Raw genomic sequence first — 20,841 nt, forward strand, 5'->3', positions numbered from 1 at the left:
TACACATGTGGTGCAAGCTGCTAGCACTTTACTTTCAAATTCGTTTTTTTAACTTTCCATCTGGATTCCCACCCTGTTTTGCAGCTATAGTTATTTTCTTTTAGGCAGTAGTTTATTTGAACCACCTATGCACTGAAATTGACATAGCCCAGAGCTGGAGTTCCTTTAGAATTACTGATCCTTGACACTTTGCAACTTAAAAGTGAAGCTTTTTCCTGTGCGGCGGAAAATGAAGTTTGTTGATTTTTCTCAGATTTGGTTTGACAGGGCATGTCATTCCGGGGTCATGCTTGGTTTTGCTAAAGCACAATGGGGATCTGAATGGGCATGGCAGGGCCTCATTACTAACAGTAGTTTGAGGAAAAACAGATAAAAATAGCGTCAGAGCAGCATTATTTTAAGGTAAAATACCCCCTTTTCAATGGGTACATTGAGCTGGCAGCAAAACAGCGCTGCTTTTTCACTTTCCTTGGTATATGTAAGAACACACTGGCAAGCTCCCTCAGTGTGCACCCTTGTCCCATCCTGCCAAATATGTGCTTGGCAAGCTGGTGCAGCCATCTTTCTGTTGCTGCAAACGCAGTTTTGGTACAATGGTGCTTACTGGGGCCAGCGCAGCCATTTTGTTGTTTCTGCTGAAATGCAGCTTGGTGATGTGGGGAAGTACAGCTGAGTTCGCAAGAAGCTGTAAGCTCCGACCATCGAGTACAACCACATGGGGGAACACTGGGTTGACAGGCAGACACCCAAATAATGACCATTGATTTAACAGGAAGCATGCATTGCTATTTGAAGAAAAGCAGATACAAGTCATTTTGAATACCGAACGAAATGAAAGCAAATTGTGCACACTCTTGAAGCTTAAGAGGAGTGAAGGAAAGATTGTGAATCTTGTTTGTGAACTGTATTGAAACAATGGACTGCATTATATCAGAAATCGAGCTCTGGCAAAAGCCAAAATACAAGGAACTGTATTACCTGAGAAACAAGTGCTGGCAAGGCCAGGAGCACAGCTGTATGGTATGAAAAATCCATCCTTAACCAAAGACAAGAGTCTTCAAGGAACTGTATGAGGGAACAATCATTGGCAAAAGTATAAAAAGTTCATGGGGGCCAACTAATTCACAGTACTGCGTCAGGAGAGGGACACCTGTGCATGAAGCAAGCATCACTAAGGAGAAGCAGTGAACTGGTGTTGATGGGAAAAGCAGTCAAGAAGGGGTACTGGCTGTGTGACCTGTAATGGGTGGACCGTGTGGTCAGATCACTGTGCATAGACTGTGCCCCCTGAATGGAAAAGCCACTGAAAACACCCATGAAGAAGCTTGCGTTTTGAAAGAACCTTTTAGGGGATTCCAAGGTCAAGTGTTTTGAAAAGTTGGAAGATATGAACTCTTGGGAAAGGGACCCCCATGTGCTTTATGAACTATTTTGAACTTGGGGAAAGGAAAGCCGATTACAAGCCAAACGCTAGAAGATCTGAACTTTATTTTTAACACATTTTTGTTGCGACATCCCTACACATTGTATGCAGTTAGCTGTGAGGGCAAGTATAGATTTTGGACATAGACAGATCTATACTTTGGATTCCCTGGTGCAGACCAGCCTTCCATTTTCTTTAGGCAGGAAAATATCACCTTAGAATAGGGCACGTTAGGCTACTCCATCCTGCCTTTTGAGTTAATACAACTTTGTGAGACGAACATGAATCTGTTGTCCGTGTCTGACTCATGACTTCACACCATCCATTCATCCATTCTGAAGCACAGACAAATGCGTACACACAAGCACCCATCCATTAAGACATCCGTACACTTGCCCATACAGTACAAAAGCAAAACATACTAGCTCCACCAATGTGGTTTATACACGTGAAGGCTTGCATAGTGAGAAGAATGTAATGTGCAATTGAAGGGCGCCTTTGCAAGCCAATCCTAGAGACGGGGGAATGGGTAGAATGCACATAACATAATACATACAATAAAAATACGTATGGCTGTTTGCAGAGGCATACACTGGTTTCTAGAGGCTGAATAAAACTTGTGTCAGGGGAGATAATCTAAAACAAATAACTTCCCAAATTATTTACTATATAATTTCTTCTGACTTGTAGCATAGTTAACCCATAGAAAACTTTAGTCTCCATGAAAAGAAAACAGAGTTGCACATCTGGAACAGACTTCTCAGGTAGCCTAGGTCTGCCGATTTGTATTACCTAAATGATTAGGGACCCTTTCTATATACAACATTTTTCAGGAAAACCTGCAATAACTAATGAGTTGCACAAGATGAAAACGAGGTGTTGAGGCTCGTGAAACGGGTCAGCCAATTTGTTATGTTTTCCTTTTGCCTCAAGCCCAAAGAATGCTTCATTCCAATAGAGAACACTACAAGGTTTATAAAGTGAAACTTTATTAATGTGACCTTACACATCAGATCATTGGCAAGTGCACTTTATCAAAGGACGGCATAAAAATACTACTACATACACTCAGGGCCACCAGCCCAAATCGCTCATCCACAATTATAACACAAAGTCTGAGGATACCAAGGCTGTTGCAGTGGCATTTACTGGCTTAATCACCTGGAGCCAATTACTAAGGACAACTGGCTTAATCCACACTACCTGGGATTGTAAAGGTTTTTGTTGGGCTATCTTTTCATAGTCTCACAAAGAATCTGGTTTGGCTTCCAGTTGGCTTGCTAACATAGCATTCGGGCCCACAGTCTTACAACTTGGCATATGTAAGAATTCCGAGCAAGCACTGAGGTTTCAAGTATTCTTCTGACATGTCTCACTTATTAATACAAACATAGACAAAGAAATTGCTTTTATACATCTAACTGTAAATTCCCAATAAAGACATTATTATTACCTCAAAATTAAACAGAAAAGCAAGATCAAATATCATTAACAAAAGATTTTCACATCAACAACTTCTGGACGGATTCAATAACAGAAAGAAACCTTTTTCTGCAGAGTGGTCCCATACCTTTTGGAGAGCTATTTCTCTAGGCAGTCTTTGGCCGGTCTTACCCACTGACAAGTTGCACTAAAGGGATGCATGCTACCCTGCTGGGAAACCAGCTCTTCAGAACGTAGCCTGCTGGGTATTTTAAGGTGAAGCAAACCTTTGGGAATCTATCCATTGGAGCCATCTCAGACAGGAAGTGATTTCTTAGGTAGATTGCCCTATGATGAGGGCCAAAGCACAGATCAGTCAGCCAAAAACCCAGAGTTGACAGTTAACCCATTAACAGTGTCACAGGGGGCCATCCTCTGTCGGAAAACCATGTTTTGTGGTGATGTTATAACAGAAAGCAACCCTCAGGTTTGCGCTCCCTTCAGGGACACATGACTTGGGTTTTCTTCCCAGCTGGGAAGTCGTGCAGGTCTGCCCAAAGCATATCGGTTGAGATGCAATGTCAAAGGAAAGTTATCCCCATTATGAAAACGGGCCGCATGGGGCATTCATTTTTCAAGAAACATCTTGGGGCAGTCTACCCAGACAACAAGCCACACTAGAGTAGTTTCTTCACTGGGAAGCCACACCTTTGTGTGTGCCCCTGTTAGCAAGCTCACAACTCAGAAAGGTAAACCCAGACTGCAGATTTCGTAAGGGTGACTAGCATTTTCCACCAACAGTCCCCCTTATGATTGAGAAGACAAATACCAGGAAGCCCCTTTGCCAGAGGGCCACACCTATGCACCATCTCCTAATCAAAATCATCCATTTCAGGGTGCTTTCAGCACACCAGAAAAACCCACTTCAAGATGCTCTCCATTGTCGGAAAGACCTGCTTAATAAGGGTCATCCCGTTTGTCAGGAAGCCACAATGTTGGGATATTTACCAATCATGAGGCCACTGGTCTCCATGTTGGGAAGCCTCACTTTGGGCTGCAGTACAAATGGGATGTTTCACTTCAAAATGTAGGGAGGCTATACAGCATTCTCCTCTGTGGAGGTCATTAAGACAAGCCAAGTCTACCCCATGACAGGAGAACTGTTTCGTGCATAGGTCAGAGAAAACGCATGGTCAAGGATGGAATGCATCCTGTGAGCATTTTAGTGCACAAAATCTCCAGCTGCAAGAAAGCAGGACAAAATTGAAAGGACCAGTATATTTCAGTTGTGGGCTGTTATGCATACAACCCTCTTGCTTGTACAAGCAATGTTTTAAGAACATTTGAAAGGTGTTGTGCTCTACCGAACAGTGTCCAATAAGAGTGACTCTTGTTCTGGCAGTCTGTAGCTTCTACTTCTGGGACGCAACTAAGCATTCACATTGCAAGGATGTCTCAGTGATGGAGAAGCCAAAAAAACAGAAATGTTGGAAGAAATTCAGCAAAGGGGAAATGTAATAGGATTTCAAAAGCAGTTCATTAGGATATATCATATCCCAACATGAGACGAAAATATCACTTGCTGTCTTAATGGTACACAAATGTTGAGTGATGTCCCAACACGATTGACATTGTACAATGTCCAGACAGTCCAGCAAATGCACAATGATATCACAGGATAGCAGAAGAGGGCTGATCAGGCTGCGCAAGAGGTGGATGAAATGTCACATTCATTGTCGTTTCGCTCTTGGTACATTTGACAGTCACATTTTTGGACATAATTAAAACTGTACAGCAGTATCTGCTCCTCTGGCAACCCATGCAACCTCTGCTTTTTGTCCAACAATATATCAACTTGTTGTAAAAGCTCAAATATCAAGAGCTTAGCCCTGCCAGGGTGAAAGTGCCATTCAGACAGATTGCTTATCAGATGTCAGGATCCTGAGCGTATTCCTTTTCATTTATATTTCTTTTCAGTAAAACATGATAATTCAACAATTGAACCTGAAGGTCGAAACAAAGCATAACTTTTGTTGCTTAATACAGGGCTTAAAGATGTCGTCGACATGTCCACGAGCGAGGTTTCACGTAATCCAGGAATGTAGGCTACAAAGGAGAGAAGTAGAGGGGTTAGTGTTAATGGCAAACCATTGAAAATACGCTATCTGCTGTGCTAAGAAATATCTCTTCCTTTACAAGGAATAGTGAAGGACAGCTACCACAATTCAGTTCTGAATGAAGGAAGGATACCTTTCCCTCAGCATGGTTCAGTGAGGAAGTGAAACCCCCTCGCCCCCCACCCTTCTAGCACCCTACTTCAGTCTAAGCCAAGGCAGGTTATGCGAGCCCTCCTGTCATTGGATTTCCCCCATTCTGCCCCTTCAGGGTAAAGGCAGTACATAAGCAGCACATGAGATGCCATGTCATGTCAGAATTCCCGTCATGTAAGTAATCAGCATAAGTTTAATGTAGTGCTTGGACGGTAGCAACACACTAAACACTTGGACAGTCTATACTGCAACATGACATTTTCGAGATCGCAATATAGTGCTTTAAGCAGCAAGAAGTCAAAACGATAGAGTCCTGTATTGGCCTACAGAAGCCTAATTTTGCAGCCACTTTGTGTAAAGTGTGTTTGTGTGTGCTTCTTTCATTCATTGATAAACATAGCCATTCATTTCAGTGAAGCGCTCAATCTTCATGCATGCAAACATGTCTACACGTGTAGAATTAAGCAGGTTGGCATAAAAACGACATTTACTTACATACTGAGCCAGTGTGCCGTAAAAATCGAATCCATTTTTCCTTTTTTATTCTTCATATGAATGGCAATCTGCCAATGAGGCACAACCCGAATACAAGCCGAAGGCCTTCACTTAGGACCAAGACCAACATAGTCACCAGACGCTTCAGAGCACATTGCTTACAAAGCAAAATTCTAAGAACTGTTCACATGACGAGACGTCTCAAGCGCCACGCGAAGAATGGATATTGTCACCAGACACTAAGGGCTGATAATTCAGAACCTTACTAAAGGGGGAAGTGCTTTTTTGATTTGTTGATCTACATCACACATGTGGGGAAGGGACTAAGCGCCCATGCCACATAGACTTCAATAAAAAGAAAAGGGTCTGCCCTACGAGTGACAAGTAGGTTTTATAATTAGCAACGCATAAATTAAGCAGTGTCACATAGCAATTTGATATGCAATTTATAGGTTTGCTAATTAAATTGACACTTATGTAACACAACTTGCTATTTAAATTACCTTGTTCAATGAAAGCGCAGCTCTACCAGCAATCTTCTTACCCTTGCGGCTCCAACTACCATCTTTTATCTGTTCACTGCAAGTTCAAAGCTGCTAATGGGAGATTGTGCCCGAGTAATCATCTCCTCCACTTTTAAAATTGCCAAAGACCTGTGTGAGTGTTAGGAAAGAAACTCTCTTTTTGAAATAATTGCAAAGGAGAAGTCATTGAGATGATACAGGTATTAAGCTAACTATATAATCTTTGGCAAAGACCAGTATGTGTTAATTTAATTATTTTTAAAAGAGTCCTGCAATTCCCTTCCTAAAGATTTCAGTTGTTACAGGATACACAATTACAGTATTGCTACTGTCAAACACATCATTGTTGCCAGTGGCAGCCGATATTTAGGGTGTGGGGGCGCCACCCCCAGTCCCATGGAGTGCAGAGAGAAAAGAATCCTCTGTTTGTGATTGTGTTTGTGTATAATGTAATTATTTTAAGTGCAGTGGCTGACCGCAATGTATATGCGTTAAATAAATTACACGGTCTCGTTTGCTCAGCTCGTGGCAGGCTGTGCCTGACCACAGGGGCGCGTCCCATTTTATGCAGTTTTCCTTCCATTACACACTGCATGGAACTCATAGCTCCAAGCACATTACGTAGCAGCACTGTAGCATTTTAATGTCTAGCCTGGCGCAAGAGCAGTGGCCACGGCTCCGCCAATATTAATCTATTCTCTGTGCCACAAACAGCGATCATTGGACTGTCTGCATAGTAACAGTCTTTACAGTTTTTTCATTGGCTGTTTGTCAGCCAATTAAATTCATTACGGTGGTCAGGTCACGTGTAGTGGGCGATGAGCACACGTGCGCAGCGCTACCTTCTCACTGAGTTGGTTGCCCAGGACGTGGTCTTCCTCCTCCATAGCAGCAGAGCCTCCCCGATCCATGTGTGTTGTGTGGCCTAAAAGCTTGCCTTAGCTAATTGGCTTGTTTAGCTCTGGGCAACCCCGAACCGAATACGACAGGCCCCTCCACTCAACTCAATGCCGTGTAAGTAAAACTGTGTGCAGTGTTTGGGGATCAGCAGGCTGCCAGTGCCACACTAAGGCCTGGTGATTGGTGCAGGCCAGGAGTGGGGTCCAGATTATGGTGACCGTGGATTACACATTTGGAAGCTTGGTGATGAATTTCTAGCGCTCTCTCCCCACGCACAGGCGAGGTCTTTTTACCTAGTACCAAATGCATTGGGCATTTTTGGAAAGTGGCTGTTATTGGCAGACTCTCCCCTGCCTCCCCCATTAGCATGTCTGTATAAAACATTGCTATAGTGCTGTATATGGCGCAGAGTGTGCCGTTGTTTTCAGTAACAAGTTGATTGACAAACTACTACTGTTATGAGCATTTGAGACTGCTGACATTTGATGTGTGGTGTTTAATTAGTGACTATATGCTGGTCAAGATGGCTGCTTCCCAGGTGCACATTCAAGCTGCCAGTAATATTGCCTGAGGTTCAGGAAAGTGTTAAATAAAAACACAAGCTATTTCCTGGCATTGAAAGCGCTGTTAAGAGTAAGACATATGGAGGTTGATGGTATGCAACTGGACACTACCATGCAAGATAGCATTAAGTCGCTGCCGATTCTGAACCTATCGTTACTCGCTGGCACCACGAGGACAAGTGAGGACTCTACGAGCTCATTACAATCCCTGGAGGGATGTTAGCTGACACCAGCTCGGAGCCCACTGGCACATCACTTCCTCACACAGCTAACACTGTGCTGGCCAACACCTATATGCCAGGCATCCGCACAGAGCTGATGCAGCTGATTTCAGAAGCATGTCCATGGGCGGCATGTGCACGCACCTGCCCGAGCATGTACATGCACGATTTGGAGGCCTGTTGCGATAGCTTGTCGGCGGCAGATTTTTGGACATCGGGTATTTTATGTCCAGTGGACTAGAGCATGGTATAATCTACTGTTGCCGCACTGCGACACAGGCAGGTGTGGACTGGCCTTTACGGAATTTTGGAGATTTCCCAGAGGCTCTTAATCATGTGTCTCTTTGGTGTAGTTACATATTTCATTCACAAATTAGACCTTCATTCGGCATGAGACCATCCTTAAACCCTGCCAATGAAAACGCTGAAAGCAATGAACAGCCTTACGGCTCTGTACAGCCTTACAAAGCTATTCGAAAATCTGGACAGAAAAATGAATGAGCAGCATATAACTCAATATTTGCTAAGCTAGAACCCTTATCGAAAATGTACTCTACAGAAATGTTCATTGAATGTTAAACAATCAAGAAACATTCAACCGGGAGATAACTGAACGCTGCAAGCAACTAATGAAGCTGAAGGAAGGCACTGATACAAAGCTCTCCCCCTCAGTGGAATTAATCAAACCTAAGCAAAATAAAATTACAAATGGAACACAAACAATTTCATCCGGAACACTAGAAGACGGAAAGATCAGCAAGCCATGGGAATAAATGCACCGTAAAGGAATCTATGAAAGACAAAGAAATCCCCCCCAGATCATACATATATGTTCTCTTGCTCTAAGAAGAAAACTAAGAAACCAATCACTGAACAAATCAAAACACAAGTAACTGAACAATAAAAACTAAAAAATAAAAATAAAAATCAAAGAAATATTAAGCAAAACATTCAAAATCAAGTGTTAGGAACGGTCACAAAATGGCTGTTGAAGGAACAATTGTTGAGGCTGAGCCAAGTAATAAAACGCGTAAGCCTGCTCCTTCTGGAAATGAGGAATCACAGAAAAATGAAGCAACAAAGTTTTCTAGTAATTATGATAATTCATCCGTAGCTGAAGATGAATAAATATAAACACAATATCAGAAAATTATGAAAATGAAAGAAGCACTACATCTTTTGAAAATAATCAGCAAGAGCATAGTGAAGACCAAGATTTGAAACAATGCCTACTGAGAAATGCTTTAAAGATGAAACCATTGGCTTCTTGACGCTTGAACAAAAAAGGATTAGCAATGAGAAATCCGTGAAGATGACACCAATTGACCCTTTGATTCTGAAAAAACTGAAGGTTTCAGTAGAAACCAACATTGCTTAGAAAACTGAAGTCCAAACATATCTAAAAAAAAATAAATCCAGCCCCTGAAACGATTGACCCTTATATGGATAATAATATTGCAAAACCAGGATGTCAGACGTTGAGTCGTGCAGACATTATACAAATGACAATGCTTGACCAATCCTGCAGACACCCCTTTCTAACCAGATCTACTATTCTGGTGAGCTTTTGGGCAACAAATGATCCAAGATTAATTGAATCACAAGATATTGAACCAATCTACATAAAAAATAATTAAAAAAGAAAACACTGCAATTTTAAAGATTTCATATACAGTCAAGGAAACAATATGGAACCGTAGGAAAGCTGAATGCTCTGGGATTTGAAGTAACCATCAGTAGATTGTATAGTACCAACAGAAAAAGCAAAACAAATCATTACCCATCTGAAAGATATAATGAAAAGAGAACATCACCTACACATACATTGTGAGGGTACTAAAGGAAATCTACAGAGAAAAGTGTACTCTCACCCCGATAAAAACAGAACAATCGTCAAAATGGTTATGGCTTCAAGAGGCGATGAATAAAACGAATCATACAAGCAAACAATAGAACTTGATAAATGAACCGTTCAAGGTTATCATATGGAACACCAGGGGTTTTCCTCATTTGCCAAGTAAAAATCCTGAATGTCCTCTTGATAACTACACATTAATCCTTTTATAAGAGACATGGATAACATTACAACCAGTAATCCCCAACTACGAAGTCCGCTGGAAACCAGCAGTGAAAAAAAAAAAAGGAAGACCTATGGCTGGCTCATCAGCCATGCGCCTAGATTCTGGAGGGAAATTATCTTCACCACATCCTTGTATCCAATTATTGAAAATAGAATTGAGAGAATCAACACCCATTTCTAATGAATATTGCAGTACTAAAGCTGTATTGGAACTCCACAATTATAGCCGACACCTTATTCATAAAAAACATATCGGACTTGCTTGATATAATAGAAGAGGATCCTTTATCATACTCAATTATTACTGGAGATTTAAACACAAACTCTCACCCATTAAATTTGAATGGTAAAAACAGGAGACTGATGAAAGAAAAGAATTTAATCATCCTTAATGGCACTATATCTTGAACATTATGTCTGAAGCCAACTTGGAAAATTAATGATGCCAAATCAATAATTGATTATACATTTATATCCACTAAAAATTTTAATTAAATCAAATCTTTTAAGATCATTGAATCGACGAAATGTGACCATAATATGATGGAGACAATTTGCAAACTCTTCGATTCTTAAAAATATAAGATGCCTGGGAAATTTTTCACTAAAAAACTGTCTTAACAGATTCAAATGGTATGCTGCTAAAATAGACAGATTATGGACAACAGTAACCCAAGAAAAACGCCAATTAACAAGCAAAGTCTGCAGGATGTAATCCCATATAATAATTTCTTAGCAGTTCTACATGAGCAAATTCAACATATCCAATGACCAGTTTTTTTGCATAAACACGTATCGGAGTCTGAGATCAAACTATTAAAATTAGAAAGGAGATGCAAGTCGAGGAAATTAACAAAACTTCCAAAAGAAGTACGTACAGCAGAATAAAAAAAAAGAAAAACAAAATATAAAAACATTAAGCAAATACAAGCGAAAAATAAACAACCAGGAAACGAGAATATATTGAAAGCGCCGTTTACAAAATCTAGCGCTCAAACATGGCAACTACTAAATAACTCACAAGAACGGAAATAGGACCACAATGACATTTCTAATGCCATCAAAAGACAATACAGCTTCATTGCGGGCACTGGAACTAGCCCCAATTTATTGATTCTCTTAACATTAAAGGAACAAGCAAAAAAGTCTCAAAAACCGCTGTATATTCCCTTCATGGACTGTCAAGCATTGATTCTATAAACAGATTAAAACAGTGGGGAAAACTTGAGAAAGCAGCCTGGCCAAAGTGCATCATAAATGCAATAAAACAACTTTATACTGACACAACCATTCTAATTAAATTAGATGAAAACTGACCCTTATCTGAACCAATACCAATTCTGCAAGGACTAAAACAAGGCTGCATACTGGCAGCTTCGCTTTTCAATTATTATATACAGGAAATAAGCCTGCAATGGTAAGAAACTCCTACCCTCCGTAAATTGGAAAGCAAATATCATATTTGGTCTGTGCAGACAATCTAATAATAATCGATCAAACACCTATTGGTCTACAGCAGTTAACTTATGGCATTACAGAAATATACCAAACAAACTAGCTTGAGATAAACACTGACAAAAATGTGCCTACTTAATAAAAAAGGACCTCTTAAAAATAACAGATTTAAAATGGTTCCTTGGTAAAGCGCAGCTTGAAATGGTCTCTGAATACAGATTATCTCGGTATACATTTTAACAATAATAAACATGATGATCCTGATAAATCTGAAATTCAAGCTAAAATAATAACACTGGCATCACAAGGTAGAAGAATTCAAACAATATATGGGAAATTCGCATTAATGCCATCAATCATTTTTATAACCAGAAGGCGATACCAATGATCCTCAATACCAACCTAAAACAGGACTATATTGAAGGGAAGTACTGGAAAACATTACTTCTTGTACTTCCTAGCTTTCCCATTGTTATAATAAGGCACAAACTTGGATTATTATCATTAAAATGTAGATTGTGGTGAAATATGATCTCACTTTATAGAAAATGCTTCATGCCCAAAATATACAAATTAACCTTAATTCCGACAATATCTGAAGCCATCACATCTGAAACATGTGTGCCCCAGTCCACTGGAAACAGACTGTAAAATGCTATTGGAAAAAGCTGATATATCAATAGAAAACCTGATGGTGAATCCAGACAGTGCAAAAAAAAGAATTATGGGACTAGGATTGGTCTCGGATTTAAATGAATGCAGAATTTATAAAATCTGTACAATTCCTAATCTGCCTCTAAAAAAAAAAAAAAGGGGTGTGATACCGAAGTTCTTTGAGAAATTTTAAGACCCTCGGTATCGAGAACAACCAATGCGACTGAGATTTGATTTTTGGCCAACTAAAAAAGTCTTGGTGCAACAACAAAGGAATCCGGATTTTAGCACAAGTTGCAGATTCTGCAATGATAGAAAAATTATTGAAACACGAACATTTATTGACTGATTGTAAAACCCTAGCTGAAAAGTGCATTACTTTAAATACAAATAAAAAACAGAAACTTTGATCAAGTGGTAATGTGGAACATGATAATGCATAATCAATCTCTGAATATTAATACAATTTGATTCCTTGATCTAAAATTGTAATTATAAAATCATTGATCACATGTTACTGTAATTTTAAATCTGAAATGTAGAATCAACAGGAGTCATGTTATCTATCATGCGATTAGAGATGTATTATATATGGCTGAAAATGTCAAGCTTATGTATAGCATTATGAATAATAAATTATAAGTTACTCTCCGTATTGACGAACATACTCTTAGTCCATAGTCCCCTTTCCTCCATACTGTATGGGCCTCCCTTCCAAGGGACGGGAGACGGAACCTTTATCAGAAAACAACTTCTTCCCCTTTAAAATTAGAGGTGCGCAGGGGTGCTGTCCAGGGAGCATGCGCTGCCCTGGCTCCGCATACCGGCGCCACACCACAGTCCCCATTGACGTGTCAACAATAGATTTAAGATTGCCTAATGACACCAGTATTATTAGGGGGGAGGTTGGTGGGACATATGGAGGAAAGGGGACTATGGCTTAAGAGTACGTTAGTCACTACGGTGAGTAACTTAGAATTACTTTTACATCCCGTCCCCTTTCCTCCATACTGTATGGGCGATTACAACTGAATGTAGCCTCAGGGTGGAGAGGAGACCCTCCTTAAGCAAATAGATTCCCGAGATCTGCCTGTCCGAAGGCTACATCAGATCTAGAGCCGGCATCCAAACAGTAATGCTTACAGAAAGCCGAGAGAGAGGCCCAAGTGGCCGCCCTGCTTAAGACTTGCCAAGGGATATGGCGCTGGAATGCGATGGCCGTTGCCTTTGCCCTGACTGCGTGGGCATGCATGTTGGCCGAAAGTGGCTTGTGCTGGCCCTCGTACGGTTCTTTGATGACACAGACCATCCAGCAGGATATGAAAGCCTTAGAGGCCCGATAGCCTGGTCTTGACCCTCAGCAAGTGACAAACAGGGCGTCCCACTTGCAGAAGCCCTTGGTCCTGTCCAAGTAGAATTTTAGGGCACGCCTGAAATCCAGGCAGTGCAGCACTCTGTGCTTCATCCTTGGGATCGGGAAAAAACGTAGCAAGGATCATTTCCTCATTCAAGTGGAACGCAGGCGGAAGCTTTGGCAGAAATGCCGGGTGCGTCCGCATAACTACCTTGTCCTTGTGAAAGGTGGTATATGGTTCCGAGGCAACCATCACTTGGATCTCGCCGACTCTTCGAGCCGGGGAAAAACCAACTAGTAAGGCTGTCTTGATGGTGACCAGTCTGATGTTCACGGACGCCATTGGCTCAAATGGTTTGTGTGCTAGGGCGCCCAAGACTATGTTAAGGTCCCACACAGAATGGGGTCTCTTGACGGGCGGATAGAGCCTAGCGAGACCTGACAGATGTTTCTTGACTATAGGGTTGGTGGAAGAGAAAATGCCCTCCTCTGAGTTCCTGTAGGCCCCCAATGGCTGCAAGGTATGTGCGGCAGGAGTCCACATGCACGCCTGAATGAGCGAGGTGCGCCAAAAAAGGAAAGCACGTCGTCCAAAGTGCACGTCAAAGGGTTGATACCCTTGGAGTCTGCACAGTGACAGGATATGGTCCATTTGCTTTTGTACTGGGCCCTGGTGGCTTTGCTTCTGGCACCCTGTATGATCTCCAGATTGGCCTGTGAGAGGCTAAGGTGCCGAAGTGTTACCTTCTCAGGTACCACGCTGTGAGGGCTAGTTTCCCTAGGGCACGGTGGATGACTCTGCCCCCCTGCTGCACCAGAAGATGTGCTGGGCCTGTCGGAAGGTGAATACAGCCGTCTACTTGGAACATTGGAGCCAAACGAACGTTGCTGCGAATTCCAAACGAAAGGGTGAGTCTTTACCCTACGTTTTATATTTCAAGTGAAGGAAGGTTTGTCACTTTCTCACCCCGTAACTTTCCTCTGTGACTTGATATGGGATTTGGTTTGCTCTGGCACCAACGATTTGGCCATAACTCATTTATATGATTCTCCTAGCAAGCTACTAAAATGGAATCACATTGTCTGCCTTTGACTTTGCAAATTACAGACTAGGACTGGTTACTTGTAATTAGCAAATATGAAAATTATGGATTTAACAGCGCACCCCAGTACCCTGCCTTTTTCAAGTCACCATCTGTTATTGCGAGTCACTTTTTGTTGATAAAGAAAATGTATTAGCCTGTTATTCAAAGGGGTAATGCATCTTAAAACACCTCTCTTCTCGAATTTTTATTATTTTTTCAGACTTTTTCGGGTTGCTGATGCCGAAAAACTAATTTTCGACCTTGAAAACTACAATTAAAACAGAAACACGAAACTTAATTGTTGCTTCGATTAACTGGATGTGAACTGAAACACTATCCGCATACCCATGGTCTAAAGAAATATACAGTAAAAACAGTACCTTTATCCTAAACTGTTATTTGTTTGCAGCTTTTTATATCTATGAAATAGGCAACTCAAGCTTATTTTGTGTTATTTATCTTTTTCACATTTAGAAACTTCAAGATAACAGGAAGGAGAAGAATTCTTTTTCATTCCCAATAATTTTGTTTGTAGAATATTGAACGCACAAGCCAGTGACAGTGGGTCTCGGTTATGGGATAGACTGCCCCTGTCAATACCTTACAAACTTGGATGGTAAGAATTTTGGCAGTAATTTTAGTCAATCATTCTTATTTTTTGTATTTTGACTAAATTTACCTTTGAAGTTAAACACAGTCAGAACAACATCTCTCTTAAACAAGCCTTCCCTTTTGTGTTTGCCTCCCTCATAGGGATTGGTTTTTCCCTTCACAAAACTGCCCTGAGGAAGGCGTGCTTTGTGAAATAGGTGGTCACGCTGAAACATAATTGAGGTCATCAGTTAACGAAAAAACATCTTGGGACTTTTAACAAATTAGAACTATAGCCTCATCGGACCTCATAATCAACAAATGTTAAGCTGTTTTTTTTACGTAGGCAAACCTGTTGTAGACAAACATGCTTTACTAATTATGGTAAACTTGTTCCAAGTAAATTGAAAATTTGGTTATTTAGGCAAAACCTGTTACAAACATGCTTTGCTAATTCATGGCAAACCTGTTTCAAATAAATTGAGAATTTGGTTATTCGGGCAATTTTGAAACTGACTATTTAGCCTGCAAGAATTATACACATTATTTTTTCAATGTTTCTTGTTGGATATAATAATCTGTTTATATTTTTTTTCAAGATTTTAATGTTTATTTCATTTTTCACTAATAATTCAATCACAATAATTAAAAATATTCCTTTTTTCATATTTTGTTTTGTTCTGGCTGATTGTTTATTTTAACTACAAAAGGTAATATTAGGCCACAGATATCTAATGATACTGATATCATAAAGTAGATTGAATTCATTGTAAAGTTTCCAAAAGTCTGCTTATAAAAGTATACATTTTGCCCAGTTTTTTTAATGTTTGGTGGAAGGTGAATCGGGGGCACTTCAGAGAGGCTGAGAAGCTCCGAAAACCATGGCCTGGCCGGCCACCATGGAGCTATCAGAAGAATTGCAAATTACCCTGTGGATCAAAGGAGTGGGCGGAAAGGCATAGGCTTTCATGCCGGTCCACGGGAGGTGAAATGAGTCACCCAGAGAGCCGGGCCCTGCCCTTGCCAGGATGCAAACTGGGGACACCTCTTGTTGTGCCAGGTGGCAAACAGATCCATGTGGGGGTGACCCCATCTGTTGAAGATCTCCTGAAGAATGAGGTTGTTTTACTGCCACTCGTAATTGTCCGCTCACAGCCTGCTGAGTCTGTCCGCTTCCAGGTTGGATTCCCCCGGGAGGTGGGACTGACGTGAGGTAAAGGTCATTTTCTAGGGCCCATGCCCACAAGCTGATCGCCAATCTGCACAGAGGAGGGGATCTGGTGCCTCCCTGCTTGTCGGCGTAGTACATGCTGGTTGAGTTGTCTGTCTGGATGTGGACCACCTCGCCCCTGAGAAGTGGTAGGAATGCTCTGATTGCTAGCCAGATGGCATTCAGCTCCAACCAATTGATGTGGTGTTCCTGCTTCTGTCGAGCCCAGGTGCCGTGGACTGAGAGGCTGTCCAGGGTGGCTCCCAGGCCCTCGAGCGAGGAGTCTGGTGATGGTGGCCTGCGTGGGGTGCGGCCAAAAGGCCTTGCCCGTCCGTAGGTTGCAGTCCCTGGACTACCATGTTAGGTCTGGGTGGAGAGATGGAGGGACGTTGATGATCTCTGATTGAGAGCTCCTCTCCTGGTTCCAGGAGGCCGCGAAGTGCAGCTGAATCCTACTCATCCTTAGTCTCGTGGGCGGAACGGCTAACAGGACGCTGCAAGTAGACCCAGGAGATGCTGGTACCACGCCGAGGTCACCACTCTGCTGAGGAAGTGGGCGGTGGCCCTCTTGATGGCTGAGATTTTGTCCTCCGACGGGAAGACCTTCTCTGAGCACGTGTCCCGGGTGACGCCCAGGAAGGTCAGAGTCATTGTGGGTCGGAGCTGTGACTTCCTGAGATTGAGCGAGAAGCCCAGATTGTGTAGTGTGTTCATAAGGGCCTGGGAGGAGTGGTGAACCGCATCCGGAGATGTGGTCCTGATGAGCCAAGTCGTCGAGGTATGGGTAGATGTGGAGACCCTGCGCCCTGAGGAGGGTCGCCACGGCATACACAAGCCTGGTAAAGACCCTGGTAGCCGAGTTGAGGCCAAAAGGAAGGACCTTGTATTGAAAATGGTAGCCCATGATCCTGAACCATAGGAAAGAACGATGGGGCTGCCAAATCGGGACGTCTAGGTACGTGTCATCCAGATCCAGGGAGCACATCCAGTCCCTGCATCATCTGTATATATGCTTCTCTGTATTTTACACGTATATCTTCTATTGTACATTACTGTACAGCAGTGTAACCAAGCTGAAAATATCCTTACTGCCTTCTGCGCTCTGATACCCACAGGTCTGGCACGCATTAAAAATATTAAAACAAACAAAAGTCTCCCTTGTCCAATGTCTCCGCAATAAAAGCTGGCGTAACCATCTTGAATTTTTGCAGGGGTAAGGAGAGATTGAGGGTGGTGGTACTTCTGGATGGCAAAAATCCTGGAGTAAAAGCCAAAGCCTCCCTGGGAGGCTGGTACTTGCTCCACGAGTGACAGGATCTCCGCCAAAAGAGTTGCTGTCCCAACCTGTCGGAGTGGAGGGGAGGAGATGCTGGTCAAGGGAGGCAGTACCCCGTGGATACTACGGATAGTATCCAGGGGTCTGAAATTCTGGCACCAGAACTGTGGATGGAGAGCAAGCCTGCGCCACCCCCACCTGAGACCTGGACCCGAAGGGACGTGTCATGCCTTCCTTCCCTCGGAGGCCGACGTTGAGGAGGGGGATTGGAAAAATCCCTTAATTCCCCCCCCCACCTTTTTGTTGCTTGCGCCGGCTGATACGGCGAGCGTTCCAGTTCCGACTTGGGCGTGGTCTTTGTAAGGATGGATAAAGACTTTGCCGTTTGTGAGCTGTTTTTCTTTTTTGTCCAGCTCTTCGTCTGTAGAGGAGTGGAAGAGCCCTCACCCCCTGCCCCCTGAAACGGTAGATCTATAATGCTCTCCTGGATGTCCGGGTTGAATTTTTGTTGCCCGGAGCCAGGCTGTTCTTCTCATGTCAGTGGCAATACAGATGGCTTGGCCTGAGGTATCGATATGAGCCACTGTGGACTCCATGATGTCATGTGCCACTAGCTTGGCTTCAGCTAGCCCCACCTTAAAGCGCGATTGGCTCTGGGTGGGGAGTTCCGGGAGGAAGTCCGCAATTTCCCGCCATAATCTTTGGTTGGCGGCAGCCAGCATGGCATCTGCATTGGTTTGACGAAGATGCAAGGATGCGTTGGAATAGAGTTTCTTGCCGTACACCTCCAAGATCTTCTCCTCCTTGCCTAGCAGCGCCGCAGAGGAGGCGGCTGAGGACGCTTGAGGTTTGGAGTATAGTGATGCCTCAGCGATCACAGAGGAGTCTGGCTGTACTTGGCATCCAGGCTTCGATTGACCGGCTGGGCCGAGTGGGGTTTGAGCCAGCCCTTCTTGGCCAGGGAGACTATCGGAATGCATAGGAATCCCCGATTTGGTAGAGGGGCGTCGCGTGGGGACTTCAGCAAGAACCACCTCTGCCATCTGCTCGGGTTGGGGGAGGCCCAGGTAGTCTGCCATACCAGCAAGACGTTCGTGGAAGGCCCTGGCTGAGGATGGCAGGTCCGGATCCTCCTCCTCATCCATATCCTGCGGATCTGTGGGATCCTGTGGAGGAGGAGTAGTTGGCGCCGGAGGCTGGGGTACAAAGCCTGCGGCCGGAGGCTGAGGAGGCAGCGGAGGCTGCGAAGGAGCCCCCTATGTAGTCATCCTGGGGAGACGGAGGAGGTGGCTACGCCAGGGCCCGGGGCGTTGGCGGAGGCATCTGTGGTGCCTCTAGCATTGCGGGGAGGACTTCCCTGATGGCGTCTGATAGCCCCCATCTGAGGTGATGTCATGAGGCCGAGGAGCTTCTCGAAGAGCACCTCCTCACTAGCCAAAGAGGTGGCAGTGGGTGCTGACGGGGTAGCAGGGAGCTGCTTGAGCCGCTGCATACCCTGTCCATATGGACGCAAAGGAAATCTGCCCTGCGCAAATGAGGGGTAGACTGTAGGCCACGTACCTAGTTGAGGCCAGTCCCACCTTGACACTAGTTCTTAGCCGAATTCTTGGAATGGCGTTGGACGGGTGCCTCTTTCTGGCGCAGCGGCCATTTTGTCGAACTGCCTGCCACGTGCCTGCAACGTGGTGCTCGGCCCGCTGGGCCCGGCCTCGTCCAAGACTCTTGCGTGTGACACCCTCGACTCAGGGGTCGATAGAGCTGCGTTTAGGCACCCCTTTGGACGTATTGCCAGTATTAGGGCAAAGCCCCTCGGCCATGGTGCCGGTGAAAGGGCAGAAGCCCTCAGGTGTAGACCCAGTAAAAGAACCTTCCAGTCCCCCAACACTGCATCCGGAAGGATCCGAGGATCCCTCGACCCGACGGCCGGTAGATGAAGCAGCCTCGGTGCACATGTCGGTAGAAGGACCCGACCAGTTCCTCCCGCAGGGGATAGTCCCTGTGAAGGAGTCCCCCTTGCGGGGTGCGCTGGAAAATATCGGCCCTACCTTGGGCCTGGTGCAATGCTTCACAAAGTTCTTGAGATCCTCTGGAGGCGACCTCTGGAAGAGCTCCCTCCACCCAGCTAGTCTGCTCTTCAGCGTCTTCGAGGATAGAAAGTCACACGCCGAACATGATTGCCTACTTTGCCTTGGCCCAGACCACGATTGCCAGAGGGTGTGGGGGTCTGAAGTTGAAAGAGCCCGTTGCAGGATGGACACCTGCTAAACCCTTTAGGAGTCGACATGCGCCGGGGAGGAGCGCGACGCCTGAGGACAGAGTACCTGAATAATATATAAGACAAAAAAGACAAAAGTATTGGCGCGTGGAATTACATGGCCAAAGCCAAACCCATGAGAGCTGGTGAATTCGGCCCGTTCCTGTAGACGCCGAAAAGGGGACTGAGGTGTGGCGCCAGAGAGCGGAGTCAGGGCAGCGCAAGCTCCTTGGGCTGCACCCCCACGTGCCTCTAAATTTAAAGGGGAAGGTTTTTTCTGGTGAAAAAGGTTCAGTTTATTGTCCCTTGGCAGGGACACCCATACAGTATGGAGGAAAGGGGATGGGACGTAAGAGTGTGTTAAATAATATGTATATGAAAGATATTTTATGTTTGTAACGACCGATGAGATACTCTTATAGACCATGCATTTTAAAACTTCTACTGATCCTTTTTATTTTAATCGCTTTTTGTAAGATAGATAAATATACAAACAATTAATGCTGATAATAATGCCAAATGACAAAACATGCAACCATGTCTCATTATGTGGAAGCAAGATGTAAATTATACACCTAACAAGTAAAAGGCTTAATTTAAGCCAAACCTCTTTAAATAAAAAAGTAGGCCTTGCTCGATTGATCAGGTCTGCAATAGGTCAATTTGGGGTAATCCATAGATGGAAAAGAACTGAACCACAAACTTCCCTTTCAGCTACGACTTGTGACATTCCCAAGAGATGACCAAGTGTGACCACTTGCAGATTCAAACTGCTGGCGAGACAGTCGCTGTTAACTCATTCTTGATTGCGCAAAACCAGAGGAGATTGGATTCTGATGAATCCTATGGATCCCCCACTGCACCCCTGCCTAAAGTCTCCTTCCAGGTTGCCAAGGAAAGGCAGACGCTTCCTGTTCCTGACCTTGGGATCAGGAACAGGAACCGTGGGAGGATCACCATGAAGGAGACAGGGCCCAGGGAGGTGAAGGGATTCAATGGGACGAGATACTATTTTTGAAAGGTAATAGCCTTTCATATATACCAAAACATACAATATAATTTGT

The 20,841-nt window shown here is 43.8% G+C and overlaps 1 protein-coding gene across 1 annotated transcript in view; it reads right to left on the reverse strand.

Moving 5' to 3' along the window:
* Positions 1-2,395: 2,395 nt before the first annotated feature.
* The window catches only part of SOAT1 (sterol O-acyltransferase 1), a 454,029-nt gene continuing 435,583 nt past the window's right edge, over positions 2,396-20,841 (reverse strand). The window contains exon 16 of the mRNA XM_069641479.1: positions 2,396-4,951. Coding sequence (XP_069497580.1) covers positions 4,895-4,951 — 57 coding nt within the window. The 3' untranslated portion in view covers positions 2,396-4,894. The remainder of the gene's footprint in view (positions 4,952-20,841) is intronic.

Source organism: Ambystoma mexicanum, chromosome 1q, assembly GCF_040938575.1.
Source record: "Ambystoma mexicanum isolate Mex_15411 chromosome 1q, UKY_AmexF1_1, whole genome shotgun sequence".
Lineage (NCBI taxonomy): Eukaryota > Metazoa > Chordata > Amphibia > Caudata > Ambystomatidae > Ambystoma > Ambystoma mexicanum.